We start from the raw sequence: 20,477 nt of genomic DNA, 5'->3' as shown, positions 1-20,477 counted from the left end.
TGGGGGTTTTGTCTGTGAATCATCTTCGGCATTTCATGTGATTTTGGTGAAGTTCTGACGTTCAGGGTTGGGATTAATGCCGGCTCCTTTACTTGACTAGGAAAAGCCCCCTCCTATAAGCAAGCCAGAGAGCAGCACGCTGAATTTGCTCAGCACTCTGACTAACGGAAGCAGTTCCAAGCAAAAGCCACCTACAGATGGAGTCCACAGAATCCGAGTGGATTTCAAGGTAGAGGACAAAATGTTTTAAGTCTTTGAATGTTACCTGCCTCTAATCACTGGAGCTAGAGTCCCTCAAGAGTGCTGGCAGTGACTTTTAAGTGTGTGTGTCTTGATTCCGTTCAGAGAGAACTGCAAATAGGAGCCTTCAGGACAAGTCACTCGATTGATTCTTAGAAGCTGGTTATGCCTTTTTGTTTTCCTTATAATTAGAATACTGGACGAAGAGAGACTTAAAGCTTTAAAACCTTAACTGTCAATGTGTGAGCATGGGCAAGAATGTGAGGTTTATGAAGAATGATTCCATTAAGATGGAACTATAAAACCTTGCCACAACTTGAGCCAACGAGATTTGGGGAAATGTTAGTAACTTGTAATTCAAGACATTTGGGGTATATCTGGGGGTTCAAATGAGAAATCCTGTACTTTTTTGAACAACAGTGTTGAAATAATAAACATGCATATTTTCCTAATCAGAATTTTTCAGTCCATCTATAAGTGTTGCTAATGGAGCTTATAGTGGGATCTCGTAAGTGTTTTATAAAATATGGAGCTTTAATAAAGTATAATTCTTCTGAAATTCCACCTTCAGTACTAATTGTGCAATTGTGAAAAGCCTTGTCTCGTTCCTTAGGCTTGCTTTCCATAGAGGAAGGCTAGGGCTTTGCTGAGCTCTCTCGGCAAGACCAGCGCCGAGGTGGGACTCTAAAGTAGACCAAGGTAGAAGCTGAAATGGTTTCAGTTGGAAGCCGCTTAACTGCAGGCCCTGAGCGTGTAAAGCAGTGTGAGCACTTTGTACTGATGTTGTATTGCCTTGTTCTGCATGGTGATGTGTCCTTTTGTGCTTTCAGGAGGACTGTGAAGTGGAGAATGTTTGGGAGATGGGTGGGTTAGGCATCGTCACCTCGGTACCTATTACTCCCAGGGTGGTCTGTTTTCTCTGTGCCAGCAGTGGACATGTGGAGGTAAAGCATTGCGTTCTGCTGTCAATCGCTTAGTTACAGCACCGTGTTGTTACGGACATAAATACAGCCATACGCAGAAAGTATCGTGACCTTAATCCCCAAGAAATGAAAATAATACCTGTAAATCTGTCTTTGTAAAATTTGTCCCAAGATGCTAAAATGCAAGGTATTGAAAATCAGTTTCTGAGCTGCTCACTCTAGAGGTGAACTGTAGTACATATAGAGTAGCAGCGCATCAGAGAGCACCCACATCTCCTCTTAATTTGGAATCTCACATCTGATATAAAGCAGGGGCTTTGCTTACTTTTCACTTGATATCAGAAAGGCTGCCCAGTAGTGTTAGAGGGCTTCAGGTGGTGTTGGCTTTCCCAGATACGTCTGTATCTACTGAGAGCCACAAACTTACTGAAATGTGACTGGAAAGATTCTGGTGCTGTACAAAGAGCCACAATAAGATGTGCTAAATGCATTTCCAGGTACAGATAGTGCTTCTCAACATCTTCCGGCTAGCTGCCATCAAAAGGTGATGGTAACACTCTAGAAAAGGCTTGTTTATGAGTGCCCAGTACCTGAGGGGGAAGAAGGTTGAGTCCTATATGTGTGGACATCGGCGCACGTGCTTGAGGACCATGAAGGTCCAGTGGGTCACGGAGACGTCTCCTTCTCAGTCAGGCTGCTCACGGAGACAGACTATTCTGATGTCCTGCGTGAGCCTGCCATTTTCCTGCCCCAAGGATGATTCTTTCTGTGATGTGACCAGCCTTGTAGGGTGATACGTAGAAGTTAGAAAAGCTTTCAAATGGGCCACCTAAGCTGAATGGAAGGAGAGATGTCTCTCTTTGCTCTGCATGCCCCTTCCTTCTGCACTGTTTCTTCTTGTGCAGTTGGCTTGTGGTACAGTGAGGGAGGGAGATCCTGAAGAGCCCTATAGGTCTTTGCCAATGCTCAGAACACTGATAAAATGTTCCACACTCCCATTTGCTGCTAGGAGGCAAGTCTCTGGGTAGACAAGCTTGTATTTGGGCGATCTGAAGTACGCACACAGTTTCCCTCCTAAAATATGCCAGTAGAAATCCTCGTTGTGTCAGCTGTAGAGCAGAATTCAAAGTAGTTTGGAGCACGAGGGGGCTTGTTTGGGAATTCCGAGCAGCTTCTGACTTGCTAAAACCTGCCTCTCCCCCCTTGCAGTTTGTATATTGTCAGGTCTGTTGTGAGCCCTTCCACAAGTTCTGCTTAGAGGAGAGCGAGCGGCCCCTGGAGGATCAGCTGGAGAACTGGTGCTGCCGTCGCTGCAAGTTCTGCCACGTGTGTGGGAGACAGCACCAGGCCACCAAGGTACCCCCAAACCCCGGCAGGGACCCCGTGCCACGCTGGGCAGGACACGTGCAAGCTGCTTCATGGCAGCTTCTTCCTCTTGCCCCGACGGGGGATCAAATGTAACCGAAAGCAGGCGGGGGTTGCACCCCTCTGACGGGTCTCTGCCCCAATGCTTTTTCTCCTCCTTCTTGTAGCAGTTGCTGGAGTGTAACAAGTGCCGAAACAGCTATCACCCGGAGTGCCTGGGCCCAAACTACCCAACAAAGCCCACCAAGAAAAAGAAAGTTTGGGTGAGGGTTTCTTTATTTCCTTCTGGGTGATTCACATGTTGGCTGATGATAACGCTGCGGGCCAGAGCTCTGCACATGACTTGTTCTGATGCAGTCACTTCACTTTTAAAGGCAGGTGCCTGTTGCATCAGAAGGTACATTTGGAAATAGGTGTCTTGTAGATAAGATCTCAAACAAGCAGGACTTTTAAAAGAGGTGACACCTTTTTTAGTTGTGGTAATTCTTCTGATCATAGTCCTGGGACATAGAAGAAGCTCTTTAGAATGAAAGTGTTTGCCTTGTTAACAGAGTTCCCAGCAGATACTGGTAGCAAGAGACAACGTGCATTAATGCACTGGTTTGTGTCTCTAGAGCTTTTGTTCTGAGCAAGTGCCTGTAGTGCACTTGTATTTAGTGCTAACAGGTTCTAGGTGTTTTGTAGTACAACATTCTCAGAGCTGGAAAACTGTTGAAAGAAGACAGGTCAGAAGAAATGGCACAACTATGTGTGCTGTTTGCATGAAAGGAAAGGAGATATTTTTGTCAATGCAAATAGGAGGACAGAAAAACTCTACTGTGATTTATTTTCATTTTTTCTTGTGGCATTATCACCATCTTATCATAAAGGGAGGGAGCTCTTTCTCTTTTTAGTGAGAGTTTCAGTATTTGAAACTCCTTCTGCTGCTATATAAGCCCCCTGCACTCATTAAGTAAGAAAAACAGTGAATTGTATCCTTGGGACCAAAGCATAAGGATATTTCTGTTCTGGGTAACAGAAATAACTCTTGCCAAACACGTTCCTTTTCCAGATATGCACCAAATGTGTTCGCTGCAAGAGCTGTGGATCAACAACACCAGGCAAAGGGTGGGATGCTCAGTGGTCCCATGACTTCTCGCTGTGTCACGATTGTGCCAAACTCTTTGCTAAAGGTATGTACTGTTGGGGTTCTTTACAGCAGGAGCCTTGCCGGGTGCTCGGGTTTGAGTTAGCATCAGTGCAGAGCAAGCAGACGGGCAGCTGAGTTGCTCACCATGCAAAAAGGATCTGAACCTGGCCTAAGGACTCCTGACTTAATAGGAGTAACAGAATTCCTGTTGTAAAGCGGTTGTTCCTTCTTGTGTTAGTTACTTTACATGATGCCTTTGTACATGGGAGGGTCTGGGCTCTTTGGGAAAGAAGCTCAGGAGAGAAAATCTTGATTGTTCCACCTAATTTCTTTCCACCTGTATGTCACCTTTGTGCTTTTGCTTTACTTGGTAAAGGTAACAGCATGTAGTATTTTGTTAGGCTCTTCACTCCCAAAAAATGGGTACCCGGTAAAATGGGTATTCTAGAGCAGTAAGGATTCTTCTAAGAAGGTTATTTTTGTAGCTGTTGTTTGCAGTGTTGTAAAAGCAGATGCAGCTGTCTTGGCAGCTGAGAGCTGCTTCTTTGGCACCCTAGTAAATAACCACATAGCCTTTAACAGATGTGTGTGGCAGCTGAACTCCTGATAAACATCACCTCTTGTTGGCAGGAAATTTTTGTCCTCTCTGTGACAAATGTTACGATGATGATGATTACGAGAGCAAGATGATGCAGTGTGGGAAATGCGACCGCTGGGTCCATTCCAAATGTGAAAACCTCTCTGGTAAGGCAAATTCTCATCTCCTCAGCACTAAGAACATGGGGCAGTGACTAGACCAAAGTGATCGATGTTGGGATCTTTGTGCTAGACTGTTATATCAGCACCCTCACCTGTTGTGACCTACCTCAAGACCATCTGTAGAGTGGCTACAGGTAAACCAGGACTAATACTAGTAGTGTCCTGAAAGTGCAGGACTTGCATCAAGCACAGTGTTGCTCAATTAGCACACAAGATGCTTTTGTTATATGGGAAGGGTTTCAGGTAGTAAGTGCAGAGAAGGGGTTTTCCCTGTAGCTGTCCTTCAGTAAAGTAGTTCAGATTGTTATTTTATCTTTCCTTATCTCCAGATGAAATGTATGAGATACTCTCAAACTTGCCGGAGAGCGTAGCGTACACCTGTATTAACTGCACAGAGCAGCATCCTGCGGAGTGGCGGCTGGCGCTGGAGAAGGAGCTGCAGGTTTCCCTACGGCAGGTTTTAACAGCCCTCTTGAATTCCAGAACTACCAGCCACTTGCTGCGCTATCGGCAGGTAAATGGAGCCTCATGGCCCTTCACGTCTTCTTGGCCTGAAGCGTTGCCTGGCATCGCTGTACATCTCACTGCCTTTAGTGTACTTGGAATGACACAGACTGCAAGTTTTGTTTTCTTTCTTTTTTTCACTCCTATGGAGACAAAAGAGTGGGAATCTACGGTACAATTTGTGAGGCTAAGAGGAAAAAGCAGGGTAGATTTCTTCAAAGAGTGGGAGGATTTAGCTCTGTGATGGTGTTTTGTTGACAGATAAACAGGATCTTAGTCTTGAAATACTTACTCAGAAATAAGAATTCTGAAAGATGAGTCTGATCCTGGTAGGTGGTCACTGCCCTGCTGTATGCCTTGCAGGTCAGCGGCAGAAAGGTTAAGACCTTTTCATTTTTGTCCCTTTATTCAGAACTTGAGTCTCCTTTCTTTCATGTTAGTGAGAATCTCTGGGCCTGTAAGTGTGCCTGGGAGTATGTCACAAGTAGCAGCCACACTTCATTAGCCGATGTCCCTCTGTCTGCTGATGTTAACAGGCAGCAAAGCCACCCGATTTAAACCCCGAGACAGAAGAGAGTATCCCATCCAGAAGCTCTCCTGAAGGTCCTGACCCTCCTGTCCTAACAGAAGTCACTAAACAGGAGGAGCAGCAACCTCTGGATCTGGAAGGAGTGAAAAGAAAAATGGATCAAGGAAGTTACATTTCCGTGGTATGTCAAAGCTTTTGTGTTCCCCTCAAATGACAGAGCCTATGAATAGTTTTATGACCCATGGCATTTAGAGTTGAGCGTGCTTAAGCCTTTTCTTTATGAACAAGGAAACAGGTTAATGTGCTGCTAAAAATTACTGTGACTGGTGCTCGTGTTAACGTTGGTCCAAAGACAGAGAATTTACACTTCTGCATGGGTCACTCTAACCAGCAGCAGCACTTGGTTGAATCCCTTTAGCTCTTAGTCAGGTGTTGATGTTGATGAAAACAGGATGGGGCATCCTTCATGTGCAAGTTCTAGCTGAAGGCCTAGTCAGGTAACACCAAGGACATTCAGTTATCTGGAAGCTGATACTTAATCTGTGCAGGGGTGATCTCTTTAGGGATCATTTATACACAACACTAGCATTGACTGGACCAGTTCTCTTTGTAGGGGACAGCTTCTTCCTCTTTTTTTCCCTATGGAGCCTGTAATCCTGAAGAGAAATGTATATTGCAAAGCACTGGGCAGACATGCTGTAGCCAGGTTTTAGCCAAGTCCTTGTGAGTTAGCCAGCTTAGCTGGTTTAAAACTACACAGCAGTCATGTCCTGATAGAAGGAAGAAGTGAACAGTGATGGGTGTAGCAGTTTTGCAGCCAGGGTGCAAATGCAGAGGACTGCTCATTTCTTTACAGCTAGATCCTTTCTCTGCTTTAAGTCAATGCTCTGGTTCAGTCTTCTGGTCATCTGGATGCTCGCTTGATGCCTTAAAAAGCAAGTGGGTGGTGTAGCTGTGCAAGAGACATCCTGTTGACGTGAAATGCTGGGGCTTTCTTACAGTTGGATTTCAGTGATGATATCGTGAAGATCATTCAAGCGGCCATTAACTCTGATGGAGGGCAGCCAGAAGTGAAGAAAGCCAATAGCATGGTCAAGTCCTTCTTCATCCGGGTGAGCTGAACTACAGTTGTTTTGAAATCTGCCTGGTATCATACTACTGCTTGTTGCTGTTGGAATCCAAAGGGTCTGTCACGCTTGCTATTGCTTGGGTATTTCCAGGAATAAAATAATACATTGTCAGAGTTGTTGATGTTAATGAAATCTTACTGGCTGTGCATTTACAGCAGATCTTGCCTGAATGTCTTTGAATTTTTGGTATGTTTTATAACGTTTCTAACAGAGTGTTGTTTTCCTTCAGCAAATGGAGCGTGTTTTTCCATGGTTCAGTGTAAAAAAGTCCAGATTTTGGGAGCCAAATAAAGTAACAAGCAAGTAAGTAATTGTTCTGCCTCTGACTGTGGCACCCTGCGGTTTGCCAGCTGTCTAAGCAAAAAGTATCACAAAAGGGTTCGGTTTTCTTTTTCCTTTTCCTTTTTTTTTTTTTTTGTTTTGTTTTGGTTTTAAGATGTTAAACAGTAATCCCATCCCCAGGTTTTGTATACACTTCCTTGTTCTAAAGCAGAGTAACCAAAAACATTATCTAGATCTAGATGTGTTGTCTGTTGGGTTGTCAGTCCTGTCTTTCCTTCCCGCTGCTCCTCCTCACTCTCATTTAGTGTGGCCTTCCTTCTGCATCTGTTAACCTCAAAAGAAACAGCCATCACAAACCTTCAAATGTGAGTGTTGTGGCCTTTGTTGAGAGCATGCGGGGACTGTGAGTAGTTAAAGGGGTTGTTACTGTGAACTGAATGTCAGTGGTGCTGCTAGCCAGGGCCCAAGGTCCTCTGGTGCAGTCAGGTCTGACAGTTGCTCCTGTTGCTTTTCAGCAGTGGTATGTTGCCCAACGCAGTTCTGCCACCTTCACTTGACCACAATTACGCTCAGTGGCAGGAGCGTGAAGAGAACAACCGCACTGAGCAGCCCCCTCTGATGAAGAAGATCATCCCTGCTCCAAAACCCAAAGGGCCTGGAGAGCCAGATTCACCCACTCCTCTGCATCCTCCTACACCACCTGTCTCTAGTAAGAAAACAGATTGCAGCACTTTAGTCCCAAACCCAGAGGGCTTCGTTCCAAACCTCCTAGTAGTAAAGCGAGAGTGGTACTAGTTCTGTATGTGACTGAAGGGTTCTGGAGACCTTTGTGACCTGAAGTTGCTCAGAGGCTGTTACACATGCCATGTTTCTGAGCTGAGCTTGAGCCCAGACATACTTGCCTCGCTTCCCCCAGAGAAGGGCTGTGTAGAGCCTGGTGTGTGCCTTGCCTTGCTTGACAAGCTGGCTGTTTGACAACTCGAGGCTACTGTTTGGCTCCTCCACCCTGTTCTCTTACTGACAGTCTTTCCAGATGAATTTTTGCCTCCCTGGCTTTCAAGAATAAACAGTGTTCTCTCTTTTAACTGTAAGGCTCTGACAGAAGCCGAGAGGATAGTCCTGAGCTTAACCCACCTCCAGATGTAGAAGACAACAGGCAGTGTGCATTGTGCCTGAAATACGGCGACGACAGCGCTAATGTGAGTACCTGGCCCATGCCTGTGTAATGGGAGCTCATTTAAGTACTACCATGGGTAGGCCAGGTGCTGCTTGTGCATTGATGTGTCTCTTGGAACATTCAAAAAGAACTTTTCCTTCTGTTCTTTAGGATGCTGGACGTCTTCTCTACATTGGCCAAAACGAATGGACACACGTGAACTGTGCTTTATGGTCAGCAGAAGTATTTGAAGATGATGATGGTTCTCTGAAGAACGTGCATATGGCTGTGATCCGGGGAAAGCAGCTGGTGGGTATAAGGGAAGAATGCTTGATTAAGCTTCACACTCACACAAAACCAAGACACAAACCCAGCTAAAAGATTCCTTGTGTGTATTGTATATCAGGGAGCATTTTCATCTTTGAGTATACATGAAGGATGTTGACATCGAGTTTGCATGTAGCTACTCTGTTAAGTACTGCAAAAAGAAGGACAGTGGCACCCGTTTTCTGAACTGCCACGCAGTCTTGGGAAACAAACTAATCTTCCTGTTGTGAATTGGTTGATGGTTACTTTCCAGGAGAGCAAAATGAGGCTGGAAGCACAACTAGAAATTAGTTTGTCCAAATTTTGTTTTAGTATTGCATCAGTTGGTCCTAAATGTTCATTAAAACAGCATAAGGGATGGAATCGGGCTGCTCTTAGTAAGCTGCCCATGTGGGGAATACTCTGTGCAGGAGAAATAGTTGTCACATGAATCAGTGAAACTTGCAAATATGGCACCTGGATATGGAGTACAAGCAAGGAAGCCTGGGGCCTGGAGGAAGCAGTCTGCAAATGCGAAAGTTGTTGTGTGTGAGGGATCTTCTTCCTCTCACCTCCTCCTCCATGTCTCGCTCATGCATGTGAGTCACGGATACGGCAGTGAAGTGGAAGGTCAGGCATTACTCTAAACTCCTGTCTGTTGCAAAAACCCAACTGACAACGGTAATGGTAGCCTGGGTGTAAAGGAGATTAATTGTCAACTGGTTTTTATTCTGCTTTTGTAGAGATGTGAGTTCTGCCAGAAGTCGGGTGCCACAGTAGGCTGCTGCCTCACTTCCTGTACAAGTAACTACCATTTCATGTGCTCACGAGCCAAGAACTGCGTCTTTCTGGACGATAAGAAAGTTTACTGCCAAAGGCATCGTGACCTGATCAAAGGAGAGGTGAGATTCTTCTTTCACCCTCTGCCTCATCTGAAGGTGGGGTAGGCCTGTAACTGTCAGCACTCTTTAGAAGTTAATGTTGAACGTGTTCCTTCCTAACAGTGGCCTGACCACAGTGCTGCTAAAAAGAAGTCAGTGATAGGGCTGGTATGGTGAGGTTTGGCAGGTGACACTGTGTGGCAGCTGAAAAACCTAAAGACCAACCTGAGGCTTGAGTAAGACAGGCTATGTAGCATACATGTAGCGGTTCCTTTAAAAATAACAGCTAGTTTTGTGGATCTTTCTTCCAGGTGGTTCCTGAGAATGGGTTTGAAGTTCTTAGGAGAGTCTTTGTGGACTTTGAAGGGATCAGTTTGAGAAGAAAATTTCTCAGTGGCTTGGAACCAGAGAACATCCACATGATGATCGGTAAGATCCGGTCTCTGCACACGTAATCCACCTTTGGTGCTGGAATCTGGTTGACAGACTTCTGTTCCTCTTTCTGCTCAGGTTCAATGACAATAGACTGTTTAGGAATTCTGAATGACCTCTCAGACTGTGAGGATAAGTTGTTTCCCATCGGCTATCAGTGAGTATGAGTTGTTTCATGATTAGATGTCTCAGTATGTTAGATGCCAAACCAGCACTGAAGTAACATCAGTTAAAATGGTCTGTAGCTTTCCTCTGCTGTTTGGGAATCTCGCAGCTAAACTGGGTGTGCAGCACATTGTGCCAGGAAGCCTTTGAGAAACTGAAAACGTAGCGTAGGAATGGTGAGATTTGCTTAACTGTTGAGTAAATTGGTTTATGTTGGAATTATTTTCCAGGTGCTCCAGGGTGTACTGGAGCACAACAGATGCCAGAAAGCGCTGTGTATATACCTGCAAGATCATGGAGTGCCGACCACCAGTCGTAGAACCTGACATCAACAGCACCGTAGAGCATGATGATAACAGAACAATTGCCCACAGCCCAGTTCCCCTTACAGGTTATCTTTTAAGACTTCCCAAAAGTACTTTATCAGATCATAGCTTTTAGGATTCAGTGATAGCTTATACCATTGTTTCTCTTTTATACAACAACAGAAACTCTACCTAAAGAGAGCCAAAATACACCTGAAATTGTAAACCCACCGTCACCAGATCGTCCCTTGCATTCTCAGACCTCTAGTTCCTGTTACTATCCACTGGTCTCGAAGGGTCCTAGGATCAGGACACCAACTTACCTGTCCGCACAGAGGTCTCCCGGCTCGAGGCCATTACCCTCTGCAGGTACTTCAAGTGTTGTTGAATTTGACGTTTGTTTTTTGGAGAGGTTTCTTTTATTTGTTTAGAAATAATTCTGGTTTGGTTCCTTTCTTTTATGGCTTCCTTCAGAATGTGTTTAGTTTTCTGTTTCTGGAGAAAACAGTGCCGTGGCAGTAGGGTTGAGGGAAGGAAACTGAAAATAGAGAGTAGAGATGGCCTGTTGACAAATGTACAACTGAACCAAAAACTGCCTGGGATGAAGAAAGCCGTGTTTGAGCAGTACAGTAGCAACACTGCAGAAGACCTGTAGTACAGGTTAGGGACTTTCTCATCTCAGTTGGCATTTATCTAGGGAGAGTTGGTAATCTGCTGTTGTAACTCAGCTGCTGTTTTTTCTGTATCAATGGGTCGCACTTTGTTTCAAAGCAGTGTTGAACATTCAGATCAAAAGTTGAGGTACAGAATGCTGAGATGCAAACCTGTCAAGTCTTCTTTCTGAACACTGATTGACAGTATCAGATCTTTAATAGCCAGCTCAGGTATCATCATTATGTGAATGCTATTGCATTGAAAGGTTTTAATTTCTGGTGTCTTGACTGAAGGGCTTGGGAGTGCATTGATCATGGAGCCTTCAGATCACTTGACGGTCTTTCTTGCCTTATTTTCTCAGGAAGTCCTACGCCAGTGACCCATGAAATAGTGACTGTAGGAGATCCTTTGCTGTCCTCTGGACTGAAGAGCATCGGTTCTCGGAGACACAGCACCTCCTCTTTGTCACAGCAGCAATCAAAACTCCGGATGATTTCCCCTACACGAGCTGGGAACACTTACTCCAGGCACAGCGGATCTTCAGCTTCCAGCATGGGGTCCTCCTCAGAACACGAGCCAAGCGTCAAGAGCACTGACCGCTTTGTGGGATCGGTGAATATGGGTACTCCAAGTGTTCCAGTTCAAAGTTGCTCCACTGGTTCAGGCTCCCAGAAGACAGCAGCTATAAGCGGAAGTAAAACTTACCAGCTGGATGCCTCTCAGTCTACAGAAGGACATTCAGCCAGTTCTGATTTGCTAGCCAAAGGTGTGACTTCTAAGGGAGAGAAGACAAAAACACCGACCTTGAAGGACCCAGATTATTCAGCTCATAGTTTTGCTTCTGGAGGAAACTCCAAAATGTCCACTCAACCAACCAGTTCATCGGGCGCAGAGATGAATGTTAAAGTAGGAACCTTTCAAGAACGTTCAGGACCATTTTCTTCCAAAGAGGCAATATCCTTTCCAATTTTGCATCAGAGGGGCCCAAGGAAAGACAAGGATCAGCACATGGAACCTGTGCAGCTGGAGAAAACGACAGTGGGTGATGAGATGGATGCCAAGACCTTGAAGTCTGCTGGAGTAAATAGCAGGTCTCCTGCAGCAAGTGAGCAGGTGGTTTCTGCCCCTAAAGACAGGCGTCAGAAGGGGAAGAAGTTAGTGAAAGACAGTTTTAAAGAGAAGCATTCCCTGAAACCTCTTACAGATTCGAGTCAAGCTGTAGGCAGCGGTGAAGGAAACCTGAAACCAGAATTCACTAATCAGGGTTTGGCAACAGAACAGCTTAGCCAGAGGCTGTGTAACAGTATTCCTGCTGAAAAAGCTGGCGAGAAGTCCCCACCTTCACAAGGGCCATCCAAAGGTTCTGCAGCGCAGATCGAAGTGGCCCCCAAGGAATCGCCAGCACCTAGAAAGCGCACCATTAAAGTCACTCTGACACCGCTCAAGATGGAAGGTGAAAACCAGTCTAAAAACGCACAGCCAGAAAGCGATGCTGAGGCTCAGCCTGCAGGGGCAGAACTGGCTGCAATGGCAGAACCCTCCTCAATCTCGGAAAGCCAGGAAGATAACCCTGGAGTTCAGGGAAGTCCAAATGAAGCACCAGCACAGGAATCACAGAATAACACGTATGAAAACCTGTCTGTTCAAGATAACAACTTGATGCTCCAGGATGGAGCTAAAGCTCAAGAAGAGAGCTCGTACAAGCGGAGGTATCCACGGAGAAGTGCTAGGGCCAGATCCAATATGTTCTTTGGACTGACTCCTCTGTATGGTGTGAGGTCTTACGGAGAGGAAGACATTCCCTTCTACAGTAACTCGACTGGGAAGAAGCGGGGGAAGCGGTCTGCAGAAGGACAAGTGGACGGCGCAGATGACTTGAGCACATCAGATGAAGACGACTTGTACTACTACAATTTCACTAGAACGGTGGTTTCCTCGAGCACGGAGGAGAGGCTTGCATCCCACAGCTTGTTCAGGGAGGAGGAGCAGTGTGATCTCCCCAAAATCTCCCAGCTGGACGGTGTGGATGATGGAACTGAAAGTGATACAAGCGTTACGGCAACCACAAGAAAAGTCAGTCAAGTAAGTAAAAGGAGCAGTAAGGAAAATGGAACGGAAAACTTAAAGCTAGATAGAGGTGAAGATGCTGGTGAAAAAGTGCAAGTCACCAAGAGCTCCTCTGTCCACAAAAGCGACCCAAAGATGGATAACTGCCATCCAGTGGGCAGGGTTAAAGCGCAAGGTCAGGACTCTCTGGAAGCTCAGCTGAGCTCGCTGGAAACAAGCCGCAGGGCTCATGCCAGCACACCTTCTGACAAGAACTTGTTGGACACTTTCAACACAGAACTCCTGAAATCTGACTCTGACAATAACAACAGCGATGACTGTGGGAACATCCTCCCTTCCGACATCATGGACTTTGTACTAAAGAACACACCATCTATGCAGGCGCTGGGAGAAAGTCCAGAGTCCTCATCCTCTGAACTTCTAACGCTGGGAGAAGGTTTGGGTCTTGACAGCAACCGTGGGAAGGATATGGGTCTGTTTGAGGTGTTCTCTCAGCAGCTGCCAACCGCCGAGCCAGTGGACAGCAGCGTCTCGTCCTCCATATCGGCAGAGGAGCAGTTTGAGTTGCCGCTGGAGCTTCCTTCCGACCTCTCTGTTCTGACCACTCGCAGCCCTACAGTGCCCAGCCAGAATCACAGTAGGCTCGCTGTCATCTCAGAGTCTTCACTGTCCTCCTCGGGGGAGAGGTCAATGCTCGCCTTGCCCTCCACGGAGTCTGGGGAAAAGAGAGTGACGGTCACAGAAAAATCTGCCTCAGGGGAAGGTGATGCGGCTCTCCTGAGCCCAGGAGTAGACCCCAGCCCTGAAGGACACATAACTCCCGACCACTTCATCCAGGGTCACATAGACACAGAGCACATAGCACAGCCAGGCCCCGTTGAGCAAGGGCACGGCAGCAACCAGGATTTAACAAGGAACAGCGGGACTCCAGGTATCCAGGTGCCAGTATCACCCACAGTTCCCCTCCAGAGCCAGAAGTACGTGCCAAACTCCACAGACAGCCCTGGCCCCTCGCAGATCTCCAACGCTGCGGTGCAGACAACACCACCCCACCTCAAGCCAGCCGCAGAGAAGCTGCTTGTAGTCAACCAAAACATGCAGCCACTGTACGTCCTCCAAACTCTTCCCAACGGCGTTACTCAGAAGATCCAGCTAACACCTTCCGTTAGCTCCACTCAGAGCGTGATGGAGACCAGCGCTTCGGTGCTGGGGCCCATGGGCAGCGGCCTTACGCTGACCACAGGATTAAATCCAAGCTTGCCTTCGTCTCAGTCGTTGTTCCCTCCCACGAGCAAGGGGCTGCTGCCCATGTCCCATCACCAACATATCCATCCCTTCTCCACCGGCGCTCAGACTGGCTTCCCGCCAAACATAAGCAGTCCTTCACCAGGTCTTCTCATCGGGGTGCAGCCACCCCCTGATCCTCAGCTCTTAGTGTCTGAAGCTAGTCAGAGGACAGACCTGGGTAGTGCTGCCACTACTCCAGGCACTGCCCTGGGCAAGAAGCGGCCCATATCTCGCCTGCAGTCACGGAAGAACAAGAAACTGGCTCCCTCAGGAGCTCCTTCTGCTATAGCTCCTCCTGATATGGTCTCCAACATGACCTTAATTAATTTTGCTCCTTCCCAAATTTCCAGCCACCCGCTGGATTTGGGAGCTATTGCAAACTCCACATCCCACAGAACCGTCCCCAATATTATCAAACGGTCTAAGTCTGGGGTCATGTACTTTGAGCAAACGCCACTGCTCCCACAAGGTGGGACCGCCACTGCCGTGGGCACGTCTTCCAGCGTTATCGGGCCAGAGGCCAGTCACCTCCCCGCAGGGCCTGTGTCGGGCCTGGCCTCGAGTTCCTCAGTGCTGAACGTCGTGTCCATGCAGGCTACGGCAGCACCGAGCACTGGTGGGTCGGTTCCCGGTCATGTTCTGGGACAAAGTTCGGTAACATTAACTAGCCCTGGATTATTAGGGGACATAGGGTCGATAAGCAACCTCCTGATCAAAGCTAGTCAGCAAAGCCTTGGTCTTGGTCAGGAGCAGCAGCACATGACTTTACCGCCAAGTTCTGGGATGTTCTCACAACTGGGAGCATCCCAGACTCCATCTACAGCAGCAATGACAGCTGCATCAAGCATATGCGTTCTGCCTTCAGCACAGACGATGGGCATGACAGTTGCTCCCTCCTCTACCGACCCGGAAGGCTCTTACCAGCTTCAGCACATGACGCAGCTCTTGGCCAACAAAACCGGGGTGGCTTCCTCCCAGCTGGACCTTGGCACAGCTTCGGCCACAACACAGTTGTCCAGCTTTCCACAGCTGGTCGATGTTCCCAGTAACACAGGACTGGAGCAAAGCAAGGCTTCCTCGTCCATGATGCATGCCAGCTCTGCATCTCCCGGAGGCTCCCCCTCCTCTGGCCAGCAGTCGGCCAGCAGCTCCGCACTGGCTCCCACAAAAACGAAGCTGAAAATCAAACGCATTCAGCCGTCGTTAGACAAAGGGAATGGGAAGAAGCACAAAACATCTCACTTGTGGACCGGTTCCTCTGAAGCACATGCTCCTGAGAGAGGAGCTGTCGCTGTACCCCAGGTCTCAGCTGCAGGGTAAGAGGAGTGTTTGGTTCTGCTCATCCCTGTGGTTTTGTAACGATATGAGGAAGAATCTCACAGTCATTTCTACAGCAAATTTTCCCTTGGGCAATTTTTAAGATAAAAGCCACAGCTGCCAGCAGAAAGTAGATACGTAAAAGAGTATCCCTTCTGAAAGGGGAAGGATGCAAAACTTAAGGTTTTGAGGATCAGGGTTGTGAGGACATTATTCATTGTTGACAGTTCTGGCAAATTAAAGAGTGGTTTAGAGATAGTAGAGGAGAAAATGGCACTCCAAAGGGTGACAGATTTTCCAAACTGATTGCTTGTACTGAAAGTAACATCCCTCTGCTGGCAACTGAGAAACATTGCAATCACTTGTGCAATTCCTTGATTGTCTTCCTGTCTTGTAATGAGTCTGGTTTGTAAAACATTGATCCAGACCTTTTTCAACAGCTTAACCTTTTGAAACAGCCAGAGCTCTTTCTTTTGCTCCTCCTCTCTGTTGCAGTGCAAGTCTGGATTCTGCTGTGGTGCTGGAAGTGTGATCTGGTTCCTCATATCTCAGGAGCGGTTGTTTCTACTCCTGCAGTTCCGAATCGCTCACAGCAGTTCCCAGTGGATCTGTTACCGTTTTCCAGTCTCACTCACAGCACATGTGGCTTGGCAGATATTTTCAGTGTTCCTAATTTTTTTTGTTACAGGACTCCTCCTCTGAAGGCAGATACGCAGGATCCAGCAAGCGTGAATCAGCCATTGCAGAAGCCATGTGGCCGGTCTGCAGGGTAAGCATTCAACAGACGTTGTGTGTATCTCTGGGAAGCTACAGCTGGCTGAGGAGATGACCCCTCACCCTGTGCTGGCTGAGCATCGATCACTGAGTCGGGCTAACACAGAGAGCAGGTCAGACTGTACTGGATTAGACTGCTACCCACAGAGAAATAGATGCCTCAGAAAGGAATGCCACTGAGTAGAACCTGCTGGTTTGTTTCCAATAGAACTGATGTCAGAGCATAAAGGTTATTGTATCTGTCTAGTTCTCAAGATTTTATAGGCAACTCTTCAGCCTGGTGAGGAAATGAGGAAGGTTGTTAAATATTTTTTCTCTGTGTTCCTCTCTTTCCCCCCCCAAAGGCAAGCATCAGTCCTGGCAGAATCTCAGTCAACACAAAGTGCAACAAGTGAGCAAGAGAATGCAGGTATGTCACTTCTTCAAAAGCACCAAGTCTTGGAATTGTCCAGGTCTGGGAGATGAGTACCTGGAAGTTCAGGGCTTGTGTGTCTCGCTCTCTTGGGAAAAACCTCAGAGCTGATAACCATGGTATTCTTGCTGTGGGGGGAGGAAAGGTTTGTTGGCTATTAATAGATATGGGACAAACAGTTGTATGTCTATTTTAAGTTTGTGAGAATTTCAGCACTTGAGATTTCACACTTACTACAGCACTCTCTAGATTTTTTTCTTGGACAGGTGTATGGGTCAAAAGGCAAGTTAGTCAGGAATGTTCAGTCACGGAACAACCAGTGGAAAAATGTCATTCGACCCAATTTCGGTCTTCATGCTGGCTGCTGTCTTTTCCAGGCTCAAAAGCTCTCGAGGAAGAAGAGAGCACTTTCAGCTCCCCACTTATGTTTTGGCTTCAGCAAGAGCAAAAGAGAAAAGAGTGTCTGGGTGAGAAGAAACACAAGAAAGGTTTGGTTTTTGAGATCTCTAGTGATGATGGTTTTCAGATCTGCGCAGAAAGCATTGAAGGTGAGAACCGTGGGCTTTTGGTTGCACTGGTTTTAGCTTTCCGTGCTAGAAGTAAAGTTAGAACTTCTAAGGATCAAAGTCTTGAATTACAGCCCCAGAAGAACCTGAGTTCCTAACAGTGGCTGGATGCTGCTGATGACTTTTTTTTTCAGTAGAATATATTCAGTGAATATATCTCATTGTTTAGTCAGTTGACCACTGGTTTTGAGCCATGTTTTGTCACTATGTAGTCCATGTGGATCAGATAGAGGGGTATCTAAATTTACTTCAGACCAGTTGCTGAAGGTGCTTACTTTATGCCAAAGGGAATTTTGGAGAGGAGGGAAGCAACTCCCGTATGGAGACAGGCTGAGAAAGTTGGGGCTGTTCAGCCTGGAGAAGAGAAGGCTGCGTGGAGACCTCATAGCAGCCTTCCAGTATCTGAAGGGGGCCTACAAGGATGCTGGGGAGGGACTCTTCATCAGGGACTGTAGTGACAGGACAAGGGGTAACGGGTTCAAACTTAAACAGGGAAGTTTAGATTGGATATAAGGAAGAAATTCTTTACTGAGAGGGTAGTGAGGCACTGGAATGGGTTGCCCAGGGAAGTTGTGAATGCTCCATCCTTGGCGGTGTTCAAGGCCAGGTTGGATGAGGCCTTGGGTGGCATGGTTTTGTGTGAGGTGTCCCTGCCCGTGACAGGGGGGTTGGAACTAGATGATCTCAAGGTCCTTTCCAACCCTAACTATTCTATGATTCTATGATTAACTGGATACGAAGACCTTAATTTACCATGAAAGGATGCAAACTTCATAGTCCTAATTAGTTTACACAAATATGAGAATTTGTTGGAAAGCAACATACCATGTGTGTACATAGAGAAGTCCACCAGTGGTATGTCATTTCACTGGGAAGCTGGTAAGATGTGGCAAAATAAGAGGTGCAGCAAGGCACGGGGTTTGGCATTCCTAGTACCCCCACTCGGACATGATCTCACTGTTGTGCTCTGTTTGTGTGTCTGCAGATGCCTGGAAGTCACTGACAGACAAAGTGCAAGAAGCCCGATCCAATGCCCGGCTGAAGCAGCTCTCCTTTGCAGGTAATAGCCACTGCCCAACCCGATTCTGCCCATGTGAGAGTGAGCACATCTTCCTGTTTGGAAGGGCTCAGACAGAGCCTTAGAGGCTTAGTGCAGTCTCTGACTGCTTTACAGGGGATAATTTCTTCCCAGTGAAAGGATTGAAAGCTGTTATGTGGATGCTTCTGTTGTGTGTGAGAGGCTGCTGCCTTTTCCTGCTCCAGGTTGGTGCTGTCAGCGAGTTTATGTTGGTTGTGCTCTGTTTCTGCTCTAGGTGTGAACGGTTTGAGGATGCTGGGCATTATCCATGATACTGTCGTGTTCCTGATTGAGCAACTGTATGGAGCGAAGCACTGCCACAACTACAAGTTCAGATTTCATAAGCCAGAGGAGGCCAATGAACCTCCCCTGAACCCCCACGGCTCAGCCAGGGCTGAAGTCCACTTGAGGCAAGTGTGAGCTTTGTCGTCCTTCAGGTTAATGGCCCATTTGCTCCACTAACTGACTCCATGAAGGGGCATAATCAGCAAATCTCTACAGCACTTAAGCTCTCCATTAAAAAGAACATTTGTGAGTTTCACATGTAAATCAGTTATATTGCCTCTAGCATGTTTCTCTCTGTGGCTTTGTTGACGTTGTTTTGTTTAACAAAGCTCTCCTGGCTGCTGCTTTCATTCAGGGTTCTCAGAAACTTGTGTGTTGCCCTGATGCTTGGAAGGCTTTAAGAGGGAACAGACTGGAGAAGGTGTAAAAGGGTCAAACTGTTGTGGCGGCCACATTTATCTTCTGACAGTAAAGCAAACTTCCTTTGGTCTCTTTAAATTGCAGGAAATCTGCATTTGATATGTTTAATTTCTTGGCTTCTAAACACCGACAGCCACCAGAATACAACCCAAATGACGAGGAAGAGGAAGAAGTACAGCTGAAATCAGCCCGGTATGAAGCAGGGTTTAAAGTTTCAAAGGGGAAAATAGGGCTGCAATGTCAGAAGGAGCTGATGGGCCTTAGTTATGCACAGTGTTCTTTGAGGTGGTGGTTAGAGCAAGTCTAGACGAGACTCCTAGAGAGCTGTCAGCTGAAGGTGACCAACAGACCAGTCTTCCTCTGAATGTTTCTTTTCCTTGCTAATGTGAAACCATCTGCGGAGAATTTGGGCAAGAAAATGGAAGAAATTGTCTTTTACATATATATGAAAGCACCATAATAACTTTGTGTTCTCTGTGGGCTGCATGTGTCACAGCATCTAGATGATTATATGTTGGAAAGCCTCCCAGGTAACACGTGCCACAGGCTCTCAAGCGAAGGTTGTCACTCAGCAGGGTTTCTTTGTTCTAGGAGGGCGACTAGTATGGATCTGCCAATGCCCATGCGCTTCCGACACTTGAAGAAGACCTCCAAGGAGGCAGTTGGTGTCTACAGGTACGGTTCTGCTCTGGTGCCACTGCCTGTGGCACAGAGGAAGGTGAAATCTGGAAACCTTCTAGGAATACAGACTGCAAGATTGAGGGGGGATAAAGCAGCTCTGGGGTTGTCCCTCCTCCTTCTCCCTGCACAAGTTATGTATTTGAAAGGCCATCTTCATCACAAACATTACTCCTCGCTGGGTCACCTTGGAGTGGCTGAGGCATATGCTTGGAGGCAGGCAGGAGGGACATGGCGTTAGTGTTATGTTATGGATGAGGGCTGGTACCATGGTGATCCCTGTGGTGACTAACCCCTCTTCTGCAGTGTTTGCAGAGCTTCACTTGTACCCTTTGAAACAGTCACTGTTTTTGTCACTTTCTCAGGTCTCCCATCCATGGCCGGGGTCTGTTCTGCAAAAGGAACATCGATGCAGGTGAGATGGTGATCGAATATTCAGGCAATGTCATTCGCTCCATCCTCACTGACAAACGAGAGAAATACTACGACAGTAAGGTGAGTTGTGGGCTTTTGCAGAAGTTCTTAAAGACTTTAGGAGAGCTAGAAAGTGGCTGTGAAGGTAGGACAGGCTTATTGTGAAAACCACATTCAGAGCACTGTGAATTGAGCTTACAAGCTCCTTCGGGATACTTTCATTCCTGCCAGAGCTCTACAAGCACTCCCTGTTTCCTCATGTGGGCTGGAAGGGGTCTCAGTCCAGTCTTGCAGACCCAAAGACCATGGAGGTGAAATGGCTGAAGCGTGAATGAGCAGAGAGCGGGTGCAGTTACCCTTGTGCTTGACACTGGGTGGCTGTGACGAGCTAGGCTATCTGCTAGGGTGGCTCTGATCTC

At 46.9% G+C, this 20,477-nt stretch overlaps 1 protein-coding gene across 4 annotated transcripts in view; it reads left to right on the top strand.

Moving 5' to 3' along the window:
- KMT2A (lysine methyltransferase 2A) overlaps window positions 1–20,477 on the top strand; it is a 41,850-nt gene that overhangs the window by 17,522 nt on the left and 3,851 nt on the right. Inside the window, exons 9-35 of one of the 4 annotated variants that reach the window (XM_080631511.1) lie at window positions 101–229; window positions 1,071–1,184; window positions 2,373–2,519; window positions 2,696–2,791; window positions 3,580–3,700; window positions 4,288–4,401; window positions 4,746–4,930; window positions 5,457–5,630; window positions 6,451–6,561; window positions 6,809–6,882; window positions 7,380–7,570; window positions 7,954–8,060; window positions 8,189–8,326; window positions 9,067–9,225; window positions 9,516–9,633; window positions 9,715–9,793; window positions 10,032–10,192; window positions 10,290–10,475; window positions 11,122–15,430; window positions 16,120–16,200; window positions 16,550–16,614; window positions 16,995–17,165; window positions 18,169–18,243; window positions 18,497–18,671; window positions 19,051–19,158; window positions 19,558–19,641; window positions 20,010–20,139. In XM_080631511.1, the coding sequence (XP_080487637.1) occupies window positions 101–229; window positions 1,071–1,184; window positions 2,373–2,519; window positions 2,696–2,791; window positions 3,580–3,700; window positions 4,288–4,401; window positions 4,746–4,930; window positions 5,457–5,630; window positions 6,451–6,561; window positions 6,809–6,882; window positions 7,380–7,570; window positions 7,954–8,060; window positions 8,189–8,326; window positions 9,067–9,225; window positions 9,516–9,633; window positions 9,715–9,793; window positions 10,032–10,192; window positions 10,290–10,475; window positions 11,122–15,430; window positions 16,120–16,200; window positions 16,550–16,614; window positions 16,995–17,165; window positions 18,169–18,243; window positions 18,497–18,671; window positions 19,051–19,158; window positions 19,558–19,641; window positions 20,010–20,139 (7,602 nt within the window). Of the gene's footprint in view, window positions 1–100; window positions 230–1,070; window positions 1,185–2,372; window positions 2,520–2,695; window positions 2,792–3,579; window positions 3,701–4,287; window positions 4,402–4,745; window positions 4,931–5,456; window positions 5,631–6,450; window positions 6,562–6,790; window positions 6,883–7,376; window positions 7,571–7,953; window positions 8,061–8,188; window positions 8,327–9,066; window positions 9,226–9,515; window positions 9,634–9,714; window positions 9,794–10,031; window positions 10,193–10,289; window positions 10,476–11,121; window positions 15,431–16,119; window positions 16,201–16,549; window positions 16,615–16,994; window positions 17,166–18,168; window positions 18,244–18,496; window positions 18,672–19,050; window positions 19,159–19,557; window positions 19,642–20,009; window positions 20,140–20,477 lie in introns of all 4 variants that reach the window. The other 3 variants (XM_080631510.1, XM_080631509.1, XM_080631512.1) reach the window with 3 other exon arrangements.

Source organism: Psittacula echo (genome assembly GCF_963264785.1).
Source record: "Psittacula echo genome assembly, chromosome: 18".
Classification (NCBI taxonomy): domain Eukaryota; kingdom Metazoa; phylum Chordata; class Aves; order Psittaciformes; family Psittacidae; genus Psittacula; species Psittacula echo.
The sequence above is the reverse complement of the archived record's forward strand: the minus strand, read 5'-3'. Positions and strand labels throughout refer to the sequence as shown.